This window comes from Cherax quadricarinatus, chromosome 10 (assembly GCF_038502225.1).
Source record: "Cherax quadricarinatus isolate ZL_2023a chromosome 10, ASM3850222v1, whole genome shotgun sequence".
Taxonomy (NCBI): Eukaryota; Metazoa; Arthropoda; class Malacostraca; order Decapoda; family Parastacidae; genus Cherax; species Cherax quadricarinatus.
The window spans coordinates 37,255,368-37,280,901 of NC_091301.1; the positions used below are offsets into that span (position 1 = coordinate 37,255,368).

General features: G+C 42.4%; 1 protein-coding gene across 5 annotated transcripts in view; it reads left to right on the top strand.

The window, feature by feature from the left end:
• The window catches only part of row (relative of woc), a gene marked incomplete at its 3' end in the record, with an annotated part of 245,209 nt that overhangs the window by 53,737 nt on the left and 165,938 nt on the right, over positions 1 to 25,534 (top strand). For 3 of the 5 annotated variants that reach the window (XM_070083773.1, XM_070083774.1, XM_070083777.1), the window contains 1 exon segment: positions 8,466 to 8,570. In XM_070083773.1, coding sequence (XP_069939874.1) covers positions 8,466 to 8,570 — 105 coding nt within the window. 5 annotated transcript variants of the gene reach the window in all.

Below are 25,534 nucleotides of genomic sequence, written 5' to 3' on the forward strand. Positions count from 1 at the left end.
GATTCTCCAACCTCTGTTGTGTTGTTCATGACATATTGGTAATAAATGTTTGTCTGAGTCACTATCAAGTTCATTATAGGCTCGTCAAAGTACAACTGGAAATAGTCTAACTCTGTAGACTCATTCGTTATGGGACATTCTGGCTGGATACCACTTCCACTAGCATCAAAATCACAAGGCTGTGGCACGAATATACTTTGTGTCCAGTTCCACTCATGATCACATGGTGCAGGGTGGACCTGTGGCATGGGGCGAGGGGGGGCAGGAGGAGGAGGGAGAGGAGTGGAGGCAGCACATGGTTGAGGGGGTGCCAGGCGGTCCTTTGTCTGTCCACCCACTGCGCCATGTGGTCCAGGCACCATGCCACCCACCACTACTTCCTCTATCCCCACATACTCCCCTTCGTGATCACTTTCACTATCAGTGGCCGGGGTTTTGGACCGTGACCTGCCACGACCCTTGGGGATTGCATATGGCACACTGCCTGAACATAGATAACGACGCCTAAAAGTACGTTTCACTGGTGAATAATGAACGTCACTATCACTAGACGAATCCTCAATTGGCATAAAATCAATCTCATCATCACTTACATCACTTTCACTATCACTACTAAAACCGGGAAAATGATAGTTTCCTTTTGCGAAGTTGCCCATGGGTAACACTTGCCACTCTAGAGGTGCTTGGCCCAGGGTCTTCTGTGGCCACACTGGCCACCCCAGAAGTGCTTGGCCTAGGGTCTGATGTGGCCACACTGGCTACCCCAGAGGTGCTTGGCCCTAGGACAGGTGTCGCTACCCCAGAGGTGATGGGCTGGGGGTCATCTGGGTAATCGTCGATATTTTCACTAATTCCTTGAATATTACTGGCCCCATTGGTGTCAAATCCACTAAACTCACGATCTCTATCACTTTCCTCGAATAGTAGAGTGTTAATACGACGAGGCGTGAGTGAATCACGAGGATATGCCATGATGTTGACCCAGGATGGAGCTGAATGTAACTGGTCCTACCATGTGGTACCCAGGTGTCCCAGATTTTTTGTTTACTGCGCACACTGAGTGCGCACACCCATTCTCTCATGTCTAGGCGACTCAGGCCTATCGCGCTAATTTTGAACGAATGAAAAATAAAACGTATATATACGTTTGGGGCGCTACGCGTGAACGTATATATATGTTTGGACCATTTAAGGGTTAATAAAAATACCCAAGAGTTGCACATGTGTCTAATTTATCAACATGTCGGTTCTGTGAACCATTCATCTACAATCCTGTCAGACACTGCAACTTCTTGGGATCTTAATACTTGGGAATTCTTCGCTTGTGTAACCCTTGGTATATATATGTTTGGACACGAGTTGCACATTATTGGGCAAATGTGACACCGACTGCTGCACCTCTCCTGCCTACGGTTTATAAGCTGCTTCTCCGCTCATATGCCGCATCCTATTCAAGATTGATGGACTGACCACATAGACTCAAGGTTGAGGGACTGATTACCTCATTCTCCTCCTGTTCTTCAAGTTTCTCCTGTGTATGGACTGATGAAGCCACTGTGTGGCGAAACGTTTCCTTAATAAAGATACCCAAGAGTTGCACATGTGTCTAATTTATCAACATGTCGGTTCTGTGAACCATTCATCTACAATCATATAGACTGTTTGTTTTGACTGTTAGCCTTCAGGTTAGATAGAAAAAAAAATTATGCACAGTTCTATGAATCATAAAACTTTCCTTTTTCTACTAAATTGGGAAGATGTACAATGCTCTAGTTAACATCAGATGAAAGATAAAGGCTAGATTATTGTTAAACCAAGCCATTTCAATGATAATGTCAGTAGATGTGGAAAAAATCATTAAAAACAAAGATGTAAACAATATCGCAAATCCCTCCTGGGTGTTTGTAGAACCATCATTCCTCAATAAGGTGGTGTTAGGAGGCAAGAACTTCACTGTTACAAAACTTAGACAGTTGGTCTTCCAAGTCTGGAGGATGAGCAGGAGCATTGCCCATTAACAGGAGGCACTGGAGTGGCAATTTATTATCCAGTAGGTATTTCTTCTCACTCGGGCCAAACACTTCATTGAACCATTCCAGGAAAATTTTCCTTGTGACCCATGCCCTACTATTAGCCTTACACATCACACACAAATTACTCTTGATGACACTGTTTTTCTTGAACTTTCTTGGATTTTCAGAGTGATACACCAGTAAATGCTTCACTTTGAAATCCCCACGAGCATTACCACACAACGAGAGAGTTAGCCTGTCTTTCATAGGCTTGTGTCCTGGCAGTGCTGTTTCCTCCTGCGTGATGTAGGTCCTCTTTGGCATTTTCTTCCAAAACAGGCCTGTTTCATCACAATTGAACACTTGTGGGGGTTTGAAATTTTCAGCCTCTACACAGTCTTTGAATTCGCGTACGAATTTTTCAGCCGCAAGTTTGTCTGAACTTGCAGCCTCACCATGCCTTACAACACTGTGTATGCCACCTTGCTTCTTGAATTTTTAGAACCAGCCTTTGCTGGCCTTAAATTCACCAACATCAGCACTCGTTCCAGGCAGTTTCTTTATGAGATTGTCATGCAACTGCCTTACCTTTTCAGAAATAATTGACTGCACAACACTATCTCCCGCTAACTTTGATCCACACCAGCAACAGTTTCTCCACATCATTAGTTGTTTGGGATCTCTGTTTCGTTATCGCATTCACCCCTTTCGCAACATCAGCTTCCATGATTTCATTTCTCTTCTCCACAGTGGAGCTGATGGTTAATGGCACCTACCTGTACATCCTGCCGAGTTCGGCAATGCGTATGCCACTGTCATATTTTTGAGCGATTTCTGTTTTCATTTCTATGGTGTTTCTCAGTTTCTTTACCAAAGGACTGGCACTTGGAGCTTTCTTTGGGGCCATGGTGGCTTATTTAGCAGTCACACACAATAAACAAGTGCCAAAAACAATGGATTATTGCAAAAGGTTTCGTATGACCTCGCAGGATACATTCACTCACCGAGAAACAACGCGACACTACCTGAGAATGCGTTTGGGAGGCAGCTTTGTGTACGCGCTGGGCACTGGACAGGTTCCGTACCATCGATGAAAATGGAACCAATATTTTGACAGGAAAACTTGGCGAAAACGAAAATCAGCGATAACGGAGATCGATGAAATGGGAGGGACCACTGTAATTTTGTATTTCATAATTTTTTGTGGGATCCATTTTGTAACACCTCTCAACTTTATTTTATGTACCCTTTTTTTTAGGGGTTGGAGATCATACTGTAACTAAATTATATTCCAAGTTAGGTTTAATATATTACGTGAATATAATTTTTAACTTGTTGCTATCCATATATCCAAAGGCTATTTTGACGTTAGTATAGCTCGAGCCTTTTACATTTATATGAAATGTTGATAATATGTTATTAATAATTGATTCCAGTGCTATTTTTCTAATGTTATCAATATTGTATGAATCGGTGCTCATGTGTTCTATTTTGCTTTCTCTCACTTCCAATAGTTGACACTTGTCAACAGTAAATTTCATTAAACATTTCTGTTACTGTTTGCCCAAATTAACAGTAGTCTTGTAGGGATTTATAGTTATTTTGATTTATTATTTAGTTTAGGATTTTGTATCATTTACAAACACAATTCATAGCAAAACATTATTGTGGCTGGTGGAATAAATAACACTCTGATTCAGTTAACCCGTAAACGGTCCAAATGTATATATACGTTTTTACCGCTAATGCCCCAAATGTATATATACGTTTTATTTTTCCTGCCTTCAAATTTGGCACAATTGGCCTGAGATGCCTTGTCAGCATAGAATGGGTCCTAACACTCAGTGTGCGCGGTATTAGAGCAAACAGCGCAGCAAACACCTGGGATTCACTGATGTCATGTAGTATTAACACTCCCATTTTAACCCTTTGACTGTTTCAGGCCCCTCTCTGAAACTGTCATTCTATGTCGCTCAATTTTTGAAAAAAAAAATAATTATTTTTTCTTATGAAATGATAGAGAATCTTTTCCCGATGGTAATGACACCAAAAGTTCGAAATTTGGTCGAAAACTCGTGGAATTATGCTCCCGCAAAGTTAGCGGTCTCGGCGACATATGCGTATCGGCGATTTCGCCGACTTTGAGCCCAATTTTCAGCCAATTCCATTGTTCCAGTTGACCAAACTCATAGCTATTTCTTTAGAACTCCATTTTATCTATCAGCTGAGTACAAGAAACCTCCCATTTACTAATTTGGACTACCCAATATGGTGGTCAGAAATTGGCAATTTGGCCAATTTCACGAAAAATAAAAAAGATGCCAATTTCAAAATAGGGTCCAGAATAAACAAGTTAGACATTCGTGGCACTAAAATAACATATGCTCTGTTCATTAGTCACATCTCTAGGCCCCTCTTATATTATTATTGCTTTCTATTTTGATTTTTTATTCATACAAAAAAATACAAAATTTACTGTTATGCAGACGACTGCATTATTGTAAAAATGGTATAAATAATATCAGTGCACTAGTGGAAGAATATTAGACTCCCCAGTTGACGTGTATTGGACGTGTGGTGTGATTTATTTACTCTTGAACATTGGTAAAAATCGAACATTTCCGCTACTTTGAGCTCAGTTTCAAGGTCGTTTTCATCATAAAAGTAAGGAAAATCATCTCTATTTCTGTAATATGTTTTCCATTTTATCACCTAAGACCATGAAAACGCGAATACAACGATAAATACTATACGAAAATACACCTCAAAGTCGGCGTTTTATTCCAAAAAAACGATCAGAGTTTTTTTTTCTCATTACGCAATGTGTGCTGCAGGATTTTTTTTATGTGGTGCACACTGACCACACAGACCCATTCTCTCACATGTGGGCCTACCAGCTTTCTCCCACTTGATTTGAAGCTGCTAGAATTATTGAGTATATATACCTGCCTTCAAAACAATTGGCCTGAGATGCCTTGTCAGCATAGAATGGGTCCTAACACTCAGTGTGCGCGGTATTAGAGCAAACAGCGCAGCAAACACCTGGGATTCACTGATGTCATGTAGTATTAACACTCCCATTTTAAGAGGAAAGTGATTTTGACCCTGAGTTTAGTGGCTTTGAGGTGGATGTGGCCACAAGTGGTCAAGGAAGTATCAGAAAACCTCGATAATAACCCATGTGCAATATTTGTGCAACACCCTATCAGAATGTTTTATAATCTATGTCCTAAGTCAAGAGAAACAATTCTGGCTGGCTGGCAGGCTGGCTGGTTGGCAGGCTGGCTGGCTGCTTGGCTGGATGACTGGCTGACTGATTAGCTGGCTAGCTGGCTGGCTAGCTGCATGGTGGCCAGCTGTGTGGCTGGCCGGCTGCTGGCGGCCTGGCTCTATCTCCGTTTGTCTGTCTGTATTTATGTCTGTCTCTGTCTCTGTCTCTATCACTGTCTTTGTCTATCTTTGTGTCTATCTGTTTCTGTCTCTATCCCTGTCTCACAGGTACACATAAATACACGTATACATAGTGTAAATTACCTAGGATAACCCAAAAAATCCAGACAAAGTGCTGTACTCTGCTTGAAGATGTGAGTAAAGGTAATGACGCAGTCTTGTGGCTCTCTGAGACAGAGAGCTAGACGGATAGACAGGGAGCTTGACAGTCAGACAAATAGACAGACATGTTTGTGTACCAGCAAAAACAAAGCAGGGCGATGCTCATCAAAAGTCACCTCTAATCTTTTCTTATCTGCTGCACCCTTCCCCAGCCTCATGTATGTTCATCAAACATCAGCTCTTATCAGATGTTATCTCATCTCATCATGTCACTGTCAGGAGTGGACTTGGTTTTTCATGCTTCAAGGCTACTTATTATTTTATTATTATGTATTTTTCTCCTCCCTCCCTCCCCTCCCCTTCCCTCCCCTTCCCTCCCCTTCCCTTCCCTCCCCTTCCCTCCCCTCCCCTTCCCTCCCCTCCCCTTCCCTCCCCTTCCCTCCCCTTCCCTCCCCTTCCCTCCCCTCCCCTTCCCTCCCCTCCCCTTCCCTCCCCTTCCCTCCCCTTCCCTCCCCACCCTTCCCCACCCCTCCCCACCCCACCCCACCCCTCCCTCCCCTCCCCACCCCTCCCTCCCACCCCTACTATAAATTGTAATTATCAGAACATGAAAATTATATAAAATAATATGAGAAATAGAAAAAAAAGGTATGTCGGCAACACTTTTGCTAGCGGCATCACTCCATGTTGCCATCAGGTGATCCCCAAGTGCCAACTTTGCAGCCTCATATCTTGGTAAGTACTGACTCTAAATTTTTTTTTTTATCCTATAACACTTAGAAAAATGTGCTCTTTTTTTTCAATAAAAAAAAAAACGATTTTTTATTTTTCAAAATATTCGGGGCACTGGGGTAGTGAATGTGTATATAAGTTTGGACCGTTTACAGGTTAATACCTTCATTAGTGACAATATTTCCCCCACACAGTGAGATTGATAAAATCACTAGGGAATATATGAGAAAAAGAAATATTCTGTATATATGGGTAGAGACAAAGGTGAGGTCAAGTGAGGTATACACTAGACCAGTTATGATTTTTCTTGGATGACTGGATATCTTGCCATATAGTGTAACCTCTTGTAGTATAAATCTACTGATTATGTGTAATTGTGTTAGAAGTATTGGTTAAGGCAGATTCTAAATATCTATCTCTGTCTTATTTTTAATAACTAGTTTAGCATCTGTCCAGTTCTTGAGGTGATTGTCAGTTTCTTGTTGTATAACATGTACATTGTATAGTACATTCTGAATGTATATTGGTGTTCTTTAACCCATCTGACAGTTTCCTGTGAAATTTTTCTTTCATAAAATTTGTCACATTCATTGCTAGGAATGATTTAAACTCATACTTTTTTTGCATTGTGGTGTGTGTGTTTGGCCCTAGTAAGGTCTGTGATGGTAGTGGAAGTGATGACTTGAGTGTTGTTGCTTCTAGGTAGTGTGTTGACTTGGTTGGTGGGAACACTTCAGGTGGGAAAAATAATGTACCTGTCAGTTTGTTTCTCTATTTTGGGTGTATTCTTAATTTTAAGTGCTCTTTTCCTGTAGTTGTGATTGAACTACATATCTATCTTGTCCTGAAATGCTCCCATGCACCTCACCGTTGTTTGTACCTGTCTTTATATATACAGTAGAATCTCGTATCTCAAACTGAGGGTTCATATTTTCAATAAATCATGATTGAGATTTTGTACTAAAGTCTACTGTGCTTGGGAAAAGTGTCTGGCTGATCTTGCTGTAAAGTTAGGGAAAGTAAGCATGCATAAAGACAGAATCACTTTGCCTCTTATTTTGTTGTCCAAAGAAAAACAGCAGCATGGATGACTGAAGGCTTGTTTGTTGAGTGGTTCATGACTTTTCTTCAGTCAAGATCTACTTCTTCTAGAAGAACCTTTCATTCATTTCATTCCAGAAGAACTCTTCATTCTCCTCTTGATATTTCCTGTAGCCAGTATCAAATCACGTTGTCTCTACCCAAATATGTCGCATGTGTTTTTACCACTAAATATGTTATAAACCTTGGTAATAGATACTCACAGATTGGTTTAAAACATAAGCAAACACTAGGACATGTTTGTTAGAAAGTGTTTTGGTCCCAGGATTTTGATCAGCTTTAGAAGTGAGCACAGTTCCAGGACCAAAATGTTTTCTAATAAATATGTCCTAGTGTGTGCTCATGTGTGTCTTTAAACCACCAAATATGACATCTTTGATACAACTACTGGAGTGAGAAGTGTTTAAAACATTTAAGTGCCACTATACATGCAAGGTCATGCAGGAACTCATGGCAGCAATGGATGACAGCTCAGACACTGGTATGCCAGAGTTATGGTGTCAATTGAAAGATGCACATGCAATAATTTATGTCAGCAAGCAATGGGATACAGTTTCCCAATCAATAATAAATGCAGGGTGGGGAAAATTATGGCCTAGTGTAATATAGAATTTTGCAGGTTTTCCCGTGAACAAAGTCAGGTTAAGTAAATAGTGAATCTAGCAAGGAGAGTTCATGGTGAGGACGGCAAGTGCGAGTTATTTGTATATTGTTCCAACCATAGTATTGTGACATTTTACTCTTTCTTCAAAAGGGCTGTATATTTATATTCAAATTTATTTTAAAATGTGCAAAATTTTCACTTGTCCTTGGCAGTTTTTTTTCCTCTGGTGCTTTTTTTTTTTTTTTTTGCCACATTATTGTCTTCAAAATGTATCCGCTGATTTAATTATTGTTGATTGAAAACATCCAGAAGTTTTGTAATAGTCAGCAGCTTTTTCCTTGTGAAGGTTTCCTTCAAATTTTGTTTGACTTGTACTGTGTATAATTGTTTGACCGATATCTATAATTTTGACAGTTTTGTTTGACTTTTATAAAACTTTTTGACTGTTATGTATGTAATTTCAGTCTGATAGTGTACCTGTGCAGGGGTTGACTAACGGTACAGTGGGGAGTGTCGCTCCGACAGTGGCAGCTCCTGTCACACAACCTCTCACTAATGGCACTAATGTGGTAAGCTTTTTACTCAGCTTTTAAACACATTTCCAGTTAAGAATTTGAATTCAATGATGAATTTCTCAAATAAAACAATTGGTCGTAATCAGCAATGTTATGTACTCTCGGTGACCACTTTATTAAGTACACCCTTCTAGTACTGGGTAGGGCCCCTCTTTGCTCTCAGAAAAGCCTGAATTCTTCAAGGTGCTGGTAACTTTTATTAAAAGGTTCTGTTCCATGTTGACATGGTAGCATCACACAGTTACTGTAGATTTGTCAGCTGCATATCCATTCTGTGAATCTCCCATTCCACCACATCCTATAGGTGTTCTATAGGATTGAGATTTGGTGACTGTTGGAATATACTGAACTCATTGTCATGTTTGTGGAACCAGCTTGGGATGACATGTGTTTTGTGATATGGTGCATTGTGCTGGAAGTATCCATTGGAAGATGGGTAGACTGGCCATAAAGGGATGCACATGGTCAGCATCAGTACTCAGGTAGGCTGTGGCATTTAAATGATTTTCATTTGGTATAATGGGGCCTTAGGTGTGCTAGGAAAACCATCCCCATGCCAGCATTGTTGACACAAAGCGGGATGGATCCATGGATTCATAACATCTACATGTTGCAACAGAAATCACAATTCATCAGGCCACTCAACATTTTTTTAATCTTCAACTGTCCAGTTTTGGTGAACCTTGTGTCCACTGTAACTTCAGTATTCTGTTCTTAGCTGACAGGAGTGGAACCCGGTGTGGTCTTTTACTGCTGTATCAAGTCCACCTCAATGTTCTATGTTTTGTGCATTCAGATTGCTCTTCTCCATACCACTGTTGTAATGCATAATTATTCAAATTACTGTCACCTTGAATCAGTCTGGTCATTCTTATTTGACCACTCTCATTAACAAGGCATTTTTTGCCCACAGAACTGCCACTCATTGGATGTTTTGTGTTTTTCACATCATTCTCTGTAAACTCTAGAGACTGTTGTGCATTAAAATCTCAGATCAGTAGTTTCTGAGATACTTAAACCAACAATCATTCCATGGTCATTTCTTCCCCATTCTGACACTTGGTCTGAACAATAACTGAACCTCTTGACCATGTCTGCATGCTTTTATTCATTGATGTGCTTCCACATGATTGGCTGATTAGGTATTTCCATGAATGCAGAGTTGTACACTTGCATACTGTACTTCACATATTGTACCATGTGGGATTAAAAGATGAAGAATCGAATTCAAAGTGGGAGCTCTCACACTTGCTTTTCGCCGATGACACGGCGCTTTTGGGAGATTTTGAAGAAAAGTTGAAAATGTTGGTGGATAAATTTGAGAGGGTGTGTAAAAGAAGGAAATTGAAAGTGACCATAAGGAAGAGCAAGGTGATGAGGTTAACAAAAACTTTTGGTAATGAAAGATTAGATATATGATTGAAGGGAAGGAGTATTTAGGAAGTGAATGTGTTCAGATATTTGGGAGTGGACTTGTCAGCAGGTGAGTCTGTGAAAGACCTGGAAAATCATAGAACTGACAAAGGGAAAAAGGTGAGGGGTGCATTGAGGCATCTATAGAAACATAGAATGTTATCCATAGAGGCAAAAAGGGGGAATGTATGAGAGTATAGTGATACCAACACCTTTTTCTTTTATTTTAATGCCTGCAGTCTACCATCGAGGAAGGGGGACCTAGAAAAGAAATACTTTCACCATCAATCACACATAATCACCATCTTTGCAAAGGCATTTAGATACAACAGTTCAGATGTCACTCGAAACAGCAAATATCACAAACCCCTCCTTTAAAGTGCAGGCATTGTACTTCCCACCTCCAAAATTTAAGTCTGGCTAACCGGTTTCTGGTGTGAAACATGACTTGTGAATATTGCAGCAAGGAGGCGGCTGGAGGCAGTGTTGACGTCGTGTCTGAAGACAGTGTGTGGTGTGAACATTATGCAGAGAATTTATAGTGTGGAAATTAGAAGGAGATGCAGAGCTACTAAAAGTATTGTCCAGAGGGCTGAAGAGGGGTTGTTGAGGCAGTTCAGATACTTAGATAGGATGGAACACAATAGGGTGATTTGGAGTGCTTATAAATATAAATCTGTAGTGGAGGGAAGGGAGGGTAGGGGTCATCCTAGGAAAGGTTGGAGGGAGGGGGCACCCCTGTTAGAGGTTTTGTGTGCGAGGAACTTAGACATCCAGCAAGCGCGTTTGAGCTTCTTAGATAGGAGTGAGTGGAGGCAAGTGGTATTTGTGGCTTGAAATGCTGTTGGAGAGTTAGCAAGGCAACACTTATGAAGGGATTAGGGAAGCTGGCTAGTCAAACTTGAGTCCTGGAGGTGGAAAGTGCAGTGACTACACTCTGAAGGAGGTATAGGGATATTTGCAGTTTAGAATTGTAGTATTGGAGCCCCTCTGGCAGGAGAGTGATGGGAAAATGTTTCTTCTTTTCCAGGTTACCTTACCACAGTGGAAGATGGTCAGTGTTGAAAAAAAGCTTATTGTAGCTACCTGACATTCTGTACCCGACATTCTGTACCCGACATTCTGTACCCGACATTCTGTACCCGACATTCTGTACCCGACATTCTGTACCCGACATTCCGCTCCCGACATTCCGCTCCCGACATTCCGCGCCCGACATTCCGCTCCCGACATTCCGCGCCCGACATTCCGCGCCCGACATTCCGCGCCCGACATTCCGCGCCCGACATTCCGCGCCCGACATTCCGCGCCCGACATTCCGCGCCCGACATTCCGCGCCCGACATTCCGCGCCCGACATTCTGTACCCGACATTCTGTACCCGACATTCCGCTCCCGACATTCCGCTCCCGACATTCCGCGCCCGACATTCCGCGCCCGACATTCCGCGCCCGACATTCCGCGCCCGACATTCCGCGCCCGACATTCTGTGCCTTACATTTTGTACCTGACATTCTGTACCTGACATACCGTACCTGACATTCTGTGCCTGGCATTCTGTACCTGACATTCTGTACCTGACATTCTGTACCTGACATACTGTACCTGACATTCTGTACCTGACATACTGTACCTGACATTCTGTACCTGACATTCTGTACCTGACATTCTGTACCTGACATTCTGTGCCTGACATTTTGCACCTCAAATGCTGCACCTCACATTCTGCACCTCGCATACTTCACCTCACATACTTCACCTCACATACTTCACCTTGCATACTTCACCTCGCATACTGCACCTCACATACTTCCTCGCATGCTTCACCTCGCATACTTCACCTCACATACTTCACCTCGCATACTTCACCTTGCATACTTCACCTTGCATACTTCACCTCGCATACTGCACCTCACATACTGCACCTCGCACACTGCACCTTACATACTGCACCTGACATATTTCACCTCGCATACTGCACCTCACATACTTCACCTTGCATACTTCACCTCACATACTTCACCTCACATACTGCACCTCACATACTTCACCTCACATACTTCACCTCACATACTGCACCTCACATACTGCACCTCACATACTGCACCTCACATACTGCACCTCACATACTGCACCTCACATACTGCACCTCACTGCACCTCACTGCACCTCACTTCACCTCACATACTTCACCTCGCATACTTCACCTCACATACTGCACCTCACATACTGCACCTCACATACTGTACCTCACATACTGCACCTCACATACTTCATCTCACATACTGCACCTCACATACTGCACCTCACATACTTAACCAAACATACTTCACCTCACATACTTCATCTCACATACTGCACCTCACATACTGCACCTCACATACTGCACCTCACATACTTCACCCCACATACTTCACCTCACATACTTCATCTCACATACTGCACCTCACATACTGCACCTCACATACTGCACCTCACATACTTCACCTCATACTTCATCTCACATACTGCACCTCACATACTGCACCTCACATACTGCACCTTGCATACTTCACCTTGCATACTTCACCTCACATACTTCACCTCACATACTTCACCTCACATACTTCACCTCACATACTTCACCTCACATACTTCACCTTACATACTTCACCTTACATACTTCACCTTACATACTTCACCTCACATACTTCACCTCACATACTTCACCTCACATACTTCACCTCACATACTGCACCTCACATACTTCACCTCACATACTGCACCTCACATACTGCACCTCACTGCACCTCACATACTGCACCTCACTTCACCTCACATACTTCACCTCACATACTTCACCTCACATACTGCACCTCACATACTGCACCTCACATACTGCACCTCACATACTGCACCTCACATACTGCACCTCACATACTGCACCTCACATACTGCACCTCACATACTTCACCAAACATACTTCACCTCACATACTTCACCTCACATACTGCACCTCACATACTGCACCTCACATACTGCACCTCACATACTGCACCTCACATACTGCACCTCACATACTGCACCTCACATACTGCACCTCACATACTTCACCTCACATACTTCACCTCACATACTTCACCTCACATACTTCACCTCACATACTTCACCTCACATACTTCACCTCACACACTGCCCCTCACACACTTCACCTCACACACTTCACCTCACATACTTCACCTCACAAACTTCACCTCACATACTGCACCTCACATACTTCACCTCACATAATTCACCTCACATACTTCACCTCACATACTCCACCTCACATACTGCACCTCACATACTTCACCTCACATACTTCACCTCACATACTTCACCTCACATAATTCACCTCACATACTTCACCTCACATACTTCACCTCACATACTGCACCTCACATACTTCACCTCACATACTGCACTTCACATACTGCACCTCACATACTGCACCTCACATACTGCACCTCACATACTTCACCTCACATACTTCACCTCACATACTTCACCTCACATACTTCACCTCACATACTGCACCTCACATACTTCACCTCACATACTTCACCTCACATACTTCACCTCACATACTTCACCTCACATACTTCACCCCACATACTGCACCTCACATACTTCACCTCACATACTTCACCCCACATCACCCCACATTCTGCACCTCACATACTGCACCTCACATACTGCACCTCACATACTTCACCAAACATACTTCACCAAACATACTTCACCTCACATACTTCATCTCACATACCGCACCTCACATACTGCACCTCGCATACTTCACCTTGCATACTTCACCTTGCATACTTCACCTCACATACTTCACCTCACATACTTCACCTCACATACTTCACCTCACATACTTCACCTCACATACTTCACCTCACATACTTCACCTCACATACTTCACCTCACATACTTCACCTCACACACTGCACCTCACACACTGCACCTCACATACTTCACCTCACATACTTCACCTCACATACTTCACCTCACATACTTCACCTCACACACTTCACCTCACACACTTCACCTCACACACTGCACCTCACACACTGCACCTCACATACTTCACCTCACATACTTCACCTCACATACTTCACCTCACATACTTCACCTCACATACTTCACCTCACATACTTCACCTCACATAATTCACCTCACATACTTCACCTCACATACTTCACCTCACATACTTCACCTCACATATTGCACCTCACATACTGCACCTCACATACTGCACCTCACATACTGCACTTCACATACTGCACCTCACATACTGCACCTCACATACTGCACCTCACATACTGCACCTCACATACTGCACCTCACTTCACCTCACATACTTCACCTCACATACTTCACCTCACATACTTCACCTCACATACTTCACCTCACATACTTCACCTCACATACTTCACCTCACATACTTCACCTCACATACTTCACCCCACATACTGCACCTCACATAATTCACCTCACATACTTCACCCCACATACTGCACCTCACATACTTCACCTCACATACTTCACCTCACATACTGCACCTCACATACTTCACCCCACATACTGCACCTCACATACTTCACCTCACATACTTCACCCCACATACTTCACCCCACATACTTCACCCCACATTCTGCACCTCACATACTGCACCTCACATACTGCACCTCGCATACTTCACCTCGCATACTTCACCTCGCATACTTCACCTCGCATACTTCACCTCGCATACTTCACCTCGCATACTTCACCTCACATACTTCACCTCACATACTTCACCTCACATACTTCACCTCACATACTTCACCTTACATACTTCACCTCACATACTGCACCTCACTGCACCTCACATACTTCACCTCACTTCACCTCACATACTGCACCTCACATACTGCACCTCACATACTGCACCTCACATACTTCACCAAACATACTTCACCTCACATACTTCACCTCACATACTGCACCTCACATACTGCACCTCACATACTGCACCTCACATACTGCACCTCGCATACTGCACCTCGCATACTTCACCTCGCATACTTCACCTCGCATACTTCACCTCGCATACTTCACCTCGCATACTTCACCTCGCATACTTCACCTCGCATACTTCACCTCGCATACTTCACCTCGCATACTTCACCTCGCATACTTCACCTCGCATACTTCACCTCGCATACTTCACCTCGCATACTTCACCTCGCATACTTCACCTCACATACTTCACCTCACATACTTCACCTCACATACTTCACCTCACATACTTCACCTCACATACTTCACCTCACATACTTCACCTCACATACTTCACCTCACATACTTCACCTCACATACTTCACCTCACACACTTCACCTCACATACTGCACCTCACACACTGCACCTCACATACTTCACCTCACATACTTCACCTCACATAATTCACCTCACATACTTCACCTCACATACTTCACCTAACATACTTCACCTCACATATTGCACCTCACATACTGCACCTCACATACTTCACCTCACATACTGCACTTCACATACTGCACCTCACATACTGCACCTCGCATACTGCACCTCACATACTGCACCTCACTTCACCTCACATACTTCACCTCACATACTTCACCTCACATACTTCACCCCACATACTGCACCTCACATAATTCACCTCACATACTTCACCCCACATACTGCACCTCACATACTTCACCTCACATACTTCACCTCACATACTGCACCTCACATACTGCACCTCACATACTTCACCCCACATACTGCACCTCACATTCTTCACCTCACATACTGCACCTCACATACTTCACCCCACATACTGCACCCCACATACTTCACCCCACATTTTGCACCTCACATACTGCACCTCACATACTGCACCTCACATACTTCACCTTACATACTGCACATCACATACTGCACCTCACATACTTTACCCCACATACTGCACCTCACATACTTCACCCCACATACTGCACCTCACATACTGCACCTCACATACTGCACCTCACATACTTCACCTCACATACTTCACCTCACATACTTCACCTCACATGCTTCACCTCACATACTTTACCCCACATACTGCACCTCACATACACCTCACATACTTCACCTCACATACTTCACCTCACATACTTCACTTCACATACTTCACCTCACATACTGCACCTCACATACTTTACCCCACATACTGCACCTCACGTACTGCACCTCACATACTTCACCTCACATACTTCACCTCACATACTTCTCACATACTTCACCTCGCATACTTCACCTCACATACTTCACCTCACATACCGCACCTCACATACTTCACCTCACATGCTGCACCTCACATACTGCACCTCACGTAATTCACCACATACTGCACCTCACATACTTCACCTCACATACTTCACACATACTTCACACATACTGCACCTCACATACTTCACCTCACATCACCTCACATATTTCACCTCACATACTTCACCTCACATACTTCACCTCACATACTTCACCTCACATACTTCACCTCACATACTTCACCTCACATACTTCACCTCACATACTTCACCTCACATACTTCACCTCACATACTTCACCTCACATACTTCACCTCACATACTTCACCTCACATACTTCACCTCACATACTTCACCTCACATACTTCACCTCTCATACTTCACCTCTCATACTTCACCTCACATACTGCACCTCACATACTGCAACTCACATACAGGTCTCCTTCAACATTCACGTTTTCAACTTTCGCGTGCTTCACACATTAGCGAATTCCCAACCGCCAAATCACATTTATGTTGAGGACTTCGAAGTTGATGAACGACATTGATAGAGGCATAATTCCCTACAAAACTCTGTAGATAAACATCAAAATGGTATACAATACCGACAGGTTGGTAGGTAAGACACATAGGCAACAGTTAGGCAACTTTATTCCGAAACGTTTCGTCTACACAGTAGGCTTCTTCAGTCGAATACAGAAAGTAGGCAGGAACAGTAGAGATGTGAAGACGATGTAATCAGTCCATCACCCTTGAAGTCGTAGAATTTGAGGTTGTCAGTCCCTCAGCCTGGAGAAGTTCAGTTCCATAGTCAGGAACTATCTGAAGATCAAGCGACAGTGCGGAGACTTAAATACTGAATGTGAAAGTTAAGACACATGTGCAACATCTGGATATCTTTATTGTAGACGTTTCGCCATCCAGTGGCTTTATCAATACAGATTCTAGGACATAATAGGAAGACAGTAGAACTATTTACAAAAGATGAGGTAATCAGTCCCTCGGCCTTGGAGTTAGTGTTCACGATGCCTCTTGTGAATCCATGCTGAGTATCATTAATCAAGCTATGCTTATCGAGATGGCTTTTTATAATCTCAGCTATAATTGACTCTCTCCAACCCTTTCGAGGACGACCCCTACCCCTCATTCCTTCCCCTATAGATTTATATGCTTTCCATGTCATTCTACTTTGATCCATTCTCTCTAAATGACCAAACCACCTCAACAACCCCTCTTCTGTCCTCTGACTAATGCTTTTATTAACTCCACACCTCCTAATTTCCACACTCCGAATTTTCTGCATAATATTTACACAACACATTGCCCATAGACCTAATTTCTCTGTGGGGAATGTATGTACTCTGAGCACGGTGTGCATTATTAAAAAAAAATCATTAACGCAGATGCCTTTGTGATCATAAGCATGAGCATCGTCAATAAAATCATTAGCTAGACAACCCCAATCAAGATTAGACAGCTGTTCCCTAAGTCCATTGTAATCGGCAGAACGAAAATCAGGGATTTTTACCGTATTATCGTTATTTTTGTATTCCCAGTTAATGCTAAAAGTGATGGATTTGTGATCGCTTGCGCCAAGCTCTTCAGTGATCCCCAGATTATTTACGAGTGTTTCCTTATTTGACAAGACTAGGTCGAGCAAATTATTACCCCTGGTAGGCTCTGTTACACACTGCTTCAGAAAACAGTCCTGAACTGTTTCCATAAAGTCACTGGACTCCAGATTACCGGTCAAAGAATTCCAGTCAATTTGACTAAAGTTAAAATCCCCTACTATTACTACGTTATTGTGTCTTGAAACCCTAACAATTTTGTCCCAAAGAAGTCTCCCTCTATCGTGATCCTAGCCTTGAGGTCAGTATATTACACCTAAAATTAGTTTTTCTTGACCTTCAACAAACTCTACTCAAACAGATTCTGTTACTATTCCATCTATTTTTTATTTTTATTTTTATTATCACACTGGCCGATTCCCACCAAGGCAGGGTGGCCCAAAAAAGAAAAACTTTCACCATCATTCACTCCATCACTGTCTTGCCAGAAGGGTGCTTTACACTACAGTTTTTAAACTGCAACATTAACACCCCTCCTTCAGAGTGCAGGCACTGTACTTCCCATCTCCAGGACTCAAGTCCGGCCTGCCGGTTTCCCTGAACCCCTTCATAAATGTTACTTTGCTCACACTCCAACAGCACGTCAAGTATTAAAAACCATTTGTCTCCATTCACTCCTATCAAACACGCTCACGCATGCCTGCTGGAAGTCCAAGCCCCTCGCACACAAAACCTCCTTTACCCCCTCCCTCCGACCTTTCCTAGGCCAACCCCTACCCCGCCTTCCTTCCACTACAGACTGATACACTCTTGAAGTCACTCTGTTTTGCTCCATTCTCTCTACATGTCCGAACCACCTCAACAACCCTTCCTCAGCCCTCTGGACAACAGTTTTGGTAATCCCACACCTCTTCCTAACTTCCAAACTACGAATTCTCTGCATTATATACACACCACACATTGCCCTCAGACATGACATCTCCACTACCTCCAGCCTTCTCCTCGCTGCAACATTCATCACCCATGCTTCACACCCATATAAGAGTGTTGGTAAAACTACTCTCATACATTCCCCTCTTTGCCTCCAAGGACAAAGTTCTTTGTCTCCACAGACTCCTAAGTGCACCACTCACCCTTTTCCTCTCATCAATTCTATGATTCACCTCATCTTTCATAGACCCATCCGCTGACAGGGGGTCTATGAAAGATGAGGTGTATCATAGAATTATGCCTGTTTTTATGCAACAATATTTTCGCGTACATATAATGCAACTCCTCCCTTCCCATTACATCTATTCACATGGAACAACTTAAACCCTTGAATATTACACCCAGCACTCATATCCCAACTCTTTAAATCATGCCACGTTTCAGTTAATGCAATGACATCAAAGTTCCCAGCACACGCTACCAAACATAGTTCATTAACCCCTTCAGTGTCGACAGGCCCTCTCCCGGACTTGTTCTCAGGGTCAACAAATTTAAAAAAAAAAAAATTCTTATGAAAAGATAGAGAATCTTTTCCCGATCATAATGACACCAAAAGTATGAAATTTGATGGAAAACTTAGGGAATTATGCTCTCGCAAATTTAGCGGTCTTGACGATGTTTACGCATCAGCGATTTTGCCCACTTTGAGCCCTATTTTCGGCCAATTCCAGTGTACTAGTCGACAAAAATCATAACTATTTCGCTAGAACTCCATTTTTTCTGTCGAATGAGTACAAGAAACCACCCATTTACCGATTTCAACTATCCAATTCAGTGGTCAGAATTTAGCAATTTTGCCAATTTCACACAAATTTCAAAAGATGCCAATTTCCAAATAGGGTCCAGAATAAACAAGAAATACATTCCTGGCACTAAACATTTCCTCTGTTCATTAGTCACGTCCCCAGGCCCCTCTTACATTCTTTTGCTTTACACTTTGAATTTTTATTCTCACAAAAAATAGAAGATTTGCTGTTATGCAGACTACTGCATTAGTGTAGAAATGGTATAAATAATATCAGCGCACTTGTGAAAGAATATTAGGCTCACCAGTTGATGTGTATTGGATGCGTAGCATGATTTGTTTACTTTTGAACTTCGGCAAAAATCGAAGATTTCTGCTACTTTGAGCTCAATTTCAAGGTGCTTTTCATTGTAAAACCAATCAAAATCGTCTCAATTACCATCGTAAATACTATACGAAAAAACAGTGCAAAGTCACTGTTTTAAACCAAAAACGTTGTCAAAGTTTTTTTTTCTCATTACGCACTGTGTGCTGCAGGATTTTTTTAATACTGTGTACACTGACCACATAGACCCATTCTTTCATATGTAGGCCTACCAGCTTTCTCTCACTAGATTTGAGGGCGTTAGAATTTAGGCATACTAGTACGTCAAAAACCCTGGCACGTAAGCCGTACTAATACGTTGGAAACCCTGAAAGGGTTAATCTTATTTCTTGTACTTCAACTGTTAGCATAAAATACCATCATATGTTTTATTCTTCTGCACATTTTTCTTATTCACCTTTGCTTTTACACAATTTCTGAAATTATCATTACCCAGCTTTATTCTATGACTGTTATTACGATTCATAATATCAAATCCTAAATCAATATATCCATACTCGTTATTTTTTATTTCTAAACCCCCACCTCCAACTAATCCTAGTTTAAAGTCCTAACAACCCCCTCAACTGAGCTAGCAAGTAAACCCACACCTGCCCTGAATAAGTGAACCTCATCCCTGGGATACATGTCATTTCGGCCATAGAAGTTGTCCCAGTTGTCAGTGAATGGTACTGCATTATCCTTAGTGTTTGTCCAGCCAACAGTTAATACTAGTTGCTCTGGACAACCATCCATTTCCAACACCACTTCTTGGCAAAATGCCACATGTAACAGGATTCCCCTCCCCTTCTTCCTAATTATGTCTATTGGTGTCCTGAACCTTATAACTAAATCCTCACTTCTACGCTTGTATACATCATTGCCTCCAGCACTGAAGCAGATAATAGGATTGATCCCATTACCATTCATGATGATGTCAAGCTGGCTAACAATATCCTTCATCCCAGCCCCAGGAAAGCAAACTCTCTGTCTCCTACTCCTGTCTTTCAAGCAGAACGCCCTATCCATGTACCTAACCTGGCTATCCCCAACAACAGTAATATTCTTACCTTCTATGGTGTCATTCATTGTGACGTTCCCAGTAGTTGACTCACGTTCGTCGGGTAGCACGGAGAATGCTTTAGATGTTTCCACAGCAGTCTCTTCTTCATTTCTACCTTTCCATTCATCTTCTTGATAGTCAACTTCGTTCCATGCTGTCTAGCCACTGTCCAGGTTCCCTTCTTGACCTGAGGACTCGCAACAGGAGGACTACTACGAATCCTCTTGTTTTCCTCAGTCAATTGCCGTGTCTCTATCTTCGCTACCCTCAATTCTTCCTTAAGCTGCTGGTAAAGTTGCTCGATGGAGGGCATGCTTGGGTAGCATTTATTCTGTTTGAGGGTTGGATTTATGATGGACCTGCCAAGTATAGGTCAACAGGCCTACTGCAGTGTTCCTCCTTTCTTATGCTCTTAGGTTGATGAGTGGAACAGTCTGTCTAGTATGGTTATAAAAACATATGAACTTAAGAAAGGAGGAACACTGCTATAGGCCTGATTTCCCCCCACTAGGAAGGTCCTTCACAATCCATGCCCACCCCAATTTTCAATGCTACCCAAGCAATAAGAACATAAGAAAGCAGGAACACTGCAGTAGGTCTGTTTGCCCATACTAGGCAGGTCCTTCACAAATACAGCTCACTGACAGAATAAACACTACGTCCTAAGCAATAAGCATTGACAATTCTATTTACTCACGTGCAAGTCCTACTCAAATCCAACCCCTTTCACTCATGTACTTATCCAACCTATATTTGAAACTACCCAAGATTTTAGCTTCGATTGGACCTTGGGTTGCTTTAAAAAGAGATTGGGTGTGGGTTTTCTTGCTAGCTCAGTTGAGGGGGCTGTTAGGACTTTAAACTAGGATTAGTTAGAAGTATGGGTTTAGAAATGATAAATAATGAGTATGGATATATTGACTTATCCTCTGATATTAAGAATCTCAATAGTAACTGTCATGGAGTAACTTTGGGTAATGATAATTTCAGAAATTGTGTAAAAACAAAGTTGAATAGGAAAAATGTGCCGAAGGAAAAACATATGATGGTATTTTATGCTAACAGTCTAAGTGCAAGAAATAAGAGTAATGAACTACGTTTGGTAGCATGTGCTGGGAACTTTGATGTCATTGCATTAACTGAAACCTGGTATGATTTAAAGAGTCGGGATATGATTGCTGAGTGTAATATTCAAGGGTTTAAGCTCTTCCATGAGGATAGATGTAATGGGAAGGGGGGAGGAGTTGCATTATATGTTCAAGAAAATATTAATTGTTGCATAAAAACAGGCATAAAAATAGATGGAACAGTAACAGAATCTGTTTGGGTAGAGTTTGTAGGTCAAGAAAAACTAATTCTAGGTGTAATATACCAACCTCCAGGCTTGGATCATGATAGAGGGAGACTTCTTTGGGACGAAATTGTTAGGGCTTCAAGACACAATAACGTAGTGATAGTAGGGGATTTTAACTTTAGTCAAATTGACTGGAATTCTTTGGCTGGTAATCTAGAGTCCAGTGACTTTATGGAAACAGTTCAGGACTGTTTTCTGAAGCAGTGTGTAACAGAGCCTACCAGGGGTAATAATTTGCTAGACCTAGTCTTGTCAAATAAGGAAACACTCGTAAATAATCTGGAGATCACTGAAGAGCTTGGCGCAAGTGATAACAAATCCATTACTTTTAGCATTAACTGGGAATACAAGAATAATGATGATACGGTAAAAATCCCTGATTTTCGTTCTGCCGATTATAATGGACTTAGGGAACACCTGTTAAATCTCGATTGGGGTTATCTAGCTAATGATTTTATTGACGATGATCATACTTATGATTATGAAGGGATCTGCATTTACGATTTTTTTCTTAATGTACATCATGCTCAGAGTATATGCATTCCCCAGAGAGAAATTAGGTCTAATAATAACGATCCCAAATGGGTTAACAGGAGGCTAAAGCATCTATTAGGAGAGAAAAGGGGAATTTATAGGCGCATCAGAAGAGGAGAGGTTAACCTTACTGACCAATATGTCCAGCTTAAAAGAGAAGCGAAAAAGGGGATTAGAAAGGCTAAATGTGAACATGAAATTAGAGTTGCTAATGAATCAAAGACTAATCCAAAGGGGTTCTTTTAAGTGTATAGGACAAGGGTGAAGGAAAAAGTAGGACCTCTGAAAATTGGGAATGGACAGCTGACGGATAATGAACTGGAAATGTGTTCCTTATTTGATGACTATTTTTTGTCAGTTTTTACACAAGAAGATGTAAATGAGATTCCAGTAATTAACAATTATTTAGTTCCTGATGAATTTAAATTAGGTTGTAGGTTGGTAGACACCAACTGCCCAGGGAGGTACTACCGTTCTGCCAAGTGAGCGTAAAACGGAAACCTGTAATTGTTTTACATGATGGTAGGATTGCTGTTGTCTTTTTTCTGTCTCATAAACATGCAAGATTTCAGGTACATCTTGCTACATCTTCTTACACTTAGGTCACACTACACATACATGTACAAGCATATATATACAGGTCCTTCATCACAAATCTGGCATCATTGGGACCTGTAGTGTGCCAGATTACTGAGTTTGCCGGATTACAGAGTGATTAGGTTACAATACACTTAATAAAATTAACCATCTTGACTGACACAAAGTTCATTGAACTTCGGCAAAAAATCGAACATTTCCGCTACTTTGAGCGCAATTTCAAGGTACTTTTCGTCATGAAAGCAATCAAAATCATATCTATTTCTGTAATATATCTTTCATTCTATCAAATGAGACCGAAAAAATGAGAATATAACCATAAAGACATACAAAAATATACTGCTAAGTGGCCGCTAATGGCTGAGAAGTGAACTCCGCTATTTATGGTCTGATTTCTTTCATTTTTGGTCTATGGTAAGAAGTATCTTTTCATCATACATTGCCCAAGTTTGAATAAGATAATCCAACAAACAACTGAGAAAATAATATAATAATAATAATAATAATATCTTTATTTACTGACCGTACATGTACAAGGTATACAGGCCATAGCTGACATCAGTGAAATACAGTGGACCCTCGCATACCGTTGGCCTTACATAACGTTAAATCCGCATACTGCTACATTTTATCGCTAAGATTTTGCCTCGCATACCGCTAAAAAACCCGCTCAACGCTGTTCGTCCGAGACGCGTCTATGTGCGGCCTGAGCCATGCTCACATGTTCCGCCGGTGGCATTGTTTACCAGCCAGCCTCCGCGGTAACATCCAAGCATACAATCGAAACATTTCGTATTATTACAGTGTTTTTGGTGATTTTATCTGCAAAATAAGTGACCATGGGCCCCAAGAAAGCTTCTAGTGCCAACCCTACAGCAATAAGGGTGAGAATTACTATAGAGATGAAGAAAAAGATCATTGATAAGTATGAAAGTGGAGTGCGTGTCTCCGAGCTGGCCAGGTTGTATAATAAACCCCAATCAACCATCGCTACTATTAGTGGTACAGCTGCTGCTGCTGCTGTAGCACCGTCAGCTGCTGCTGCTGTTGTACCACCATCAGCTGCTGCTGCTGCTGCTGTAGTACCGTCTGCTGCTGCTGTAGTACCGTCTGCTGCTGCTGTAGCATCGTCTGCTGCTGCTGTAGCATCGTCTGCTGCTGCTGTAGCACTGTCAGCTGCTGCTGCTGCTGTACCACCATCAGCTGCTGCTGCTGCACTGTCAGCTGCTGCTGCTGCTGTAGCACCGTCAGCTGCTGCTGCTGTTGTACCACCGTCAGCTGCTGCTGCTGTAGTACCGTCTGCTGCTGCTGTAGTACCATCTGCTGCTGCTGTAGCATCGTCTGCTGCTGCTGTAGCATCGTCTGCTGCTGCTGTAGCACTGTCAGCTGCTGCTGTACCACCGTCAGCTGCTGCTGTAGTACCGTCTGCTGCTGCTGTAGCATCGTCTGCTGCTGCTGTAGCACTGTCAGCTGCTGCTGCTGCTGTACCACCGTCAGCTGCTGCTGTTGCTGTAGTACCGTCTGCTGCTGCTGTAGCATCGTCTGCTGCTGCTGTAGCACTGTCAGCTGCTGCTGCTGCTGTACCACCGTCAGCTGCTGCTGTTGCTGTAGTACCGTCTGCTGCTGCTGTAGCATCGTCTGCTGCTGCTGTAGCACTGTCAGCTGCTGCTGCTGCTGCTGTAGCACAGTTGTTGGTGTGGCTTATTGAGAATACCAAGAAACAATTAACCCCAGAGGATTTGCCACCCAGGATAACCCAAAAAAGTCAGTGTCATCGAAGACTGTCTAACTTATTTCCATTGGGGTCCTTAATCTTGTCTCCCAGGATGCAACCCACACCAGTCGACTAACACCCAGGTGAACAGGGAAAAATGCCTGGAACTAGTGCTCATATTGGTGAATTTAAAGCCAGCAAAGGTTGGTTTGAGAGATTTAAGAATCGTAGTGGCATACACAGTGTGATAAGGCCTTTTCTGGAAGAAAATGTCA